Raw genomic sequence first — 4,798 nt, 5'->3', positions numbered from 1 at the left:
GTACCGTCACACATTGAAATTTCCATCGCTACGACGTTACGATTTGTGACGTTCTAGCAATATCGTTACGATATCGCTGTGTCTGACACGCTACTGCGATCAGACACCCTGCTGAGAATCGTACGTCGTAGCACATCGTTTGGAACTTTCTTTCGTCGCTTGATCACCCGCTGACATCGCTGGATCGTTGTGTGTGACAGCGATCCAGCGATGTCTTCGCTTGTAACCAGGGTAAACATCGGGTAACTAAGCGCAGGGCCGCGCTTAGTAACCCGAAGTTTACCCTGGTTACAAGCGTAAACGTAAAAAAACAAACCGTACATACTCACACGTCGGTGTCCTTCAGGTCCCTTGCCGTCTGCTTCCTGCTCTGAGTGCCGGCCGGAAAGTGAGAGCAGATCACAGCGGTGCTGCGATCTGCTCTCACTGTACGGCTGCACTCAGAGCAGGAAGCAGACGGCAAGGGACCTGAAGGACACCGACGGGTGAGTATGTACTGTTTGTTTTTTTACGTTTACGCTGGTAACCAGGGTAAACATCGGGTTACTAAGCGCGGCCCTGCGCTTAGTTACCCGATGTTTACCCTGGTTACCCGGGGACTTCGGCATCGCTCCAGCGCCGTGATTGCAACGTGTGACCGCAGTCTACGACGCTGGAGCGATGATTATACGACGCTGCGACGTCACGAATCGTGCCGTCGCAGCGATGAAAATTTCAATGTGTGACGGTACCCTTAGTACTTTTTAACAATAGCCTATCTCTAACGTTTGAAGTAAGCAAACATCTTCAGTGAATACATCAGTCCTTTAAGCCTACTGTTTATTTAGGACTTTTAATAGGAAAACCAGTTGTCCTGCTTTAGCAGTTCCTAAGCGGTTTCGGACTGTTGTGTGCACAAAACCAAATGAAGAAAACAATCTCTCTACTCCTGCGGATGAAGCCGATGCAGTCAGTAGCTGAGTAGCTAGATTTATTATCTTTGCTGGAAGAACAAGTGATTGCGACTTCCACCAGTCCAGTGGTTTTAGTTCATTAACGACGTTATCTGCAAACATGTATTTTTGAAATGGTGCAGATTCACACTTCAATTTCAGCACAGTTGCCACAATGTCATGGTTAGTATTGGCGAGCCACTCCATTGCAGAGTTGATTTCCGCCTCAGATAATTTTTTCCCTCTGTAGATGGGATGCAAGATATTGACTAAATAGTGTTCTTCTTTTAATGCTTGGTCCTTGCGGTGCTGTATTGCAACCTTTACATTGTTTGAGAGGTTCAAGCGATCTAGAGAACCTTCTAAATCTTTCCAAACTTCTGTGGCATCAGCTATGGTTGCAGTATCTTTCTGCATTTTATCCAACGCAATCGATATTGGCTTTAACCTTTCCAAAAGGTCCTCGGCATTTCTCTTCACACCAAGATTTAATACTTTGCTTCGTATATTAGCATCAATTTTATCCCGATGTGTTTCGCAAATGGACAGTAATTTTGACCAGTTGTTAATAAACAGTTCCAAGCAGTCAGCCAAGGTATTCCATCTAACATCTTGTGGTAGAACCAACTTCAGTCCTCCCATTTCCTTGTAGGTTGCATGTGCAAAATGATTATTGCGGACATATTTAACAATTTCTACAACATGTTCCTTGACACCCGAAATATGCAGGTCTTTTGCCAAAAGATGCAACAAATGGGCAGAACAACCGTATGTAATGACATTTGTGTCATCCTCATGTGCCAGTTCCGCTCGCATTTTTGCCACATTGCTTGCGTTATCAGTAACTAAGCTCCTTACTTTACATCCAAACTGTTCTTGGCATTGGTGAATTGAGTTCTTAGCAATTTCAAGTAAATATTCAGCAGTATGTGAATTTCCAGATGTGTCGATTGTGTCTGTAAGGTAAGTTTCACCATCTTCTGTTGTGACACAAGTGCAAATTATGGGGTCGTTGTGGATGTTGCTCCAACCATCCAAGCTCATGTTAACAACCTTGTCTTTCAAATATTTTGTACAAGCCACTCTTTCTATGTCGTATACAGCCTGAAGATGTTTTCCTGAGATATCAAATCTACTTGGTGGTTTGTAGCCTGGTCTAATTCCTTCGATCATTTGTACAAACAATGGGTGCTCAACTAGTCGGAAAGAAGAATTGGTTGCAAATATGAATTTAGCAATTAATTCATCAAAATGTTCTTTCTGGCTCGTCGTAGTCTTTAAGATGAATTTTTCTACACTTTGCACGCAAAGTTTTTTTTTGGGCTGCTTTGTTGAAGTTGTACCCAGATATTGATTGTCACGTGCAGCACAAGCCATATTTGACCCTGAAAGCACAGAAATTAAAAATATAAATCGACTGCGTATTTGAAGAAATATAACGAAAATATTTTGAAACAAACTTTTTGAACAATGTAATGGTCCTCGTCCTATAAGGGCTGTCTCAAAAGTTATGCTACTCAAGTTTTCCGGTGAAGTTGCTGTAATACTGGTAACTAATATCAGAGCAACTGAAAAAAATTATGTCACAAAAGTTTTAAAAATGTTTTTTTTTAAAAATGGTCAATTTGGCAGACTTCAAAAGTGAATTGCAGCCTACAATAAAAAAAAAAATAAGCGTATACACACTTTATTTTTACTTAAAGGACATGTGCACCTTTATTTTTTAAGGTGCAGTGTGCACATGTCCTCCCCCCGCAGCTCTCTTACCTCCGATGTCAGCGCTGCGGGGATCCGTGGCTTCGTTCTGCCCGTCCGCGAGCGCGCCTCCATTCATTTCAATGGAGCGTGCGGCCCGCTGACGTCACGCCGCTGGATCACTGCGAGTAGGCCGCAACCGAAGGACGGGAGGCGGACGGTCAAAACGAAGCCACGGATCTCAGCGCTGCGGGGATCGGAGGTAAGAGCGCTGCGGGGGGGGGGGAGGACATGTGCACTTTAAAAAAATAAAGGTGCACATGTCCTTTAGCGTTAATTTTCTGTGAAATATTGCCTTAACATAAATTTAAATTCTATACTCCAGAACTACTAGTGCTAGAAATTTCTCTTTTCATAGACTTTAACCATCCCAGTAAAATGTCTGTTAAAAAAATAGGTTGTAATTGCCAGACTTACTAGTACTAGGCTCCTGGTGCATAAGAAGCTGTCAACATCTTCATTTCCCTTCTGGTTGCAGTTTTCATAATGTGATTTCAAACGGCAAACAAGTCCTTGGATATCCTTTTGACAGTATTTGCACTTTGCTCTTGCACCTTTCTTTCCAAGATCTGCTGCTGGCATCTCAACAAAATGAACCCAAATAGGGTCTCTCTTACGACCTGCCATGGCTCACACAGATCACTTATGAAGTTTGATTGTTACTACTACAGCCAAGTACTGCTGACTATCCAACAAGTTTGGGCATGTCAACTGAATGGAAAAAGAAACTAAACCAAAAGTGAAACCAAGCTAGAAGTGTGGAATTAAAGGGGCAGTATGAACAAAATGTGGAGGCTATTAATAGTTTATACAATTAAGACATGCTGCTTTTAAACACCTACCTATTGCCATATAGTAAAACAAAAAAGATTTTTACTTACTTTGGGGTCCCCCCCTCACCCTGGCGTTAGATCGTTGCCCCTAGTTTCGTCCGTGTAACTATGGGCGCACATGCGCACTGCTCTCACTTCTCATTTTAATCATGATTTATATTAAAAAAAAACCTTTTGATTTAAATCAGTGATTTAAATCATGATTAAAATCATGATTTAAATCGATCCGATTTAAATAGAAAAAAATCTTTTGATTTAAATCGTGATTTAAATCATGATTTAAATCGGCGTGATTTAAATCAATCCACCCTGCCCACCCTCAATGAAACCAAGCAAGCAATCAGTCAATATTATGCAAAGACAGAGCAGCTGTAATCTTCTGCAGCCTCCAGTGGATGTAAACAACGGTCCTTGACAGGATCTTCCCAGGCGGTGTGCCCAATGAAAACAGAAGCAAAATAGATCCCAGACCCCGCGGTTCACAAGGGGAAACCCCAAGGAAGTCTTCTGAAGTGGTTCCGAAGCAATTTGAGCACTTACTACAATATCGCAAGCAGCGATGACATCACTGAGGGGGAGGAAGATGGTGTCCGCAGCGGTCTGTCGTAGAAGCTTCACCCCGGTGTGCTAGGTGCAAATACAGTTAAAAGGGGGCAAAACCCCCCGGTAGGGTAGGGGCACACCCAAGGAAGGTCCAGGGTGGTGTTCTGTTGTGGTTTGTGACACCGCCCGATTAGTGGTAACGTCACTGAGATGAAGGAAGATGGCGCCTGGAGTGGACCCTGACAGAATCCTCACCCCCGGGGTGCCAGGTCCAAACGTAGTCAAAAGGGTTCGAGAAAACCCCGGTTGGGTAGGGGCACACCTAAGGAAGGTCCAGGGAGGTGTTTCTTGGTAGTCTGTCACACCGCCCAATTAGCGGTGACGTCACTGAGGGAAATAAATGCCTGACCACCAGTGCTTATGACAGGCCGTGACAAGGCCCTCAAAGATGATGTGCCTGGTACAAATTTGATAAAAAAGGGTAACCCCCCAGATGGCTAGGGACAACCCCCCAAAAAACCTCCAGTGGTGTTATTAACCCCTTAAGCCCCGAGGGTGGTTTGCACGTTAATGAGCGGGCCAATTTTTACATTTCTGACCACTGTCCCTTTATGAGGTTATAACTCTGGAACGCTTCAACGGATCCTGGTGATTCTGACTTTGTTTTCTCGAGACATATTGTACTTCATGACAGTGGTAAAATTTCTTTGATAGTACCTGCGTTTATTTGTGAAA

At 43.5% G+C, this 4,798-nt stretch overlaps 1 protein-coding gene across 1 annotated transcript; it reads right to left on the bottom strand.

Moving 5' to 3' along the window:
• Positions 1-812: 812 nt before the first annotated feature.
• On the bottom strand, positions 813-3,822 carry LOC143788816 (uncharacterized). Its single transcript, XM_077278721.1, has 2 exons — positions 3,105-3,822; positions 813-2,317 (listed from the first exon to the last, which is right to left on the bottom strand). Exons 1-2 carry the CDS (start codon positions 3,124-3,126, stop codon positions 813-815), a joined length of 1,527 nt encoding a protein of 508 aa, XP_077134836.1. The 5' UTR covers positions 3,127-3,822.
• Between the last annotated feature and the right edge of the window lie 976 nt (positions 3,823-4,798).

Source organism: Ranitomeya variabilis, chromosome 8 (genome assembly GCF_051348905.1).
Source record: "Ranitomeya variabilis isolate aRanVar5 chromosome 8, aRanVar5.hap1, whole genome shotgun sequence".
In the NCBI taxonomy this organism is placed as follows: Eukaryota; Metazoa; Chordata; class Amphibia; order Anura; family Dendrobatidae; genus Ranitomeya; species Ranitomeya variabilis.
This window is presented reverse-complemented; position numbering and strand designations above follow the sequence as displayed.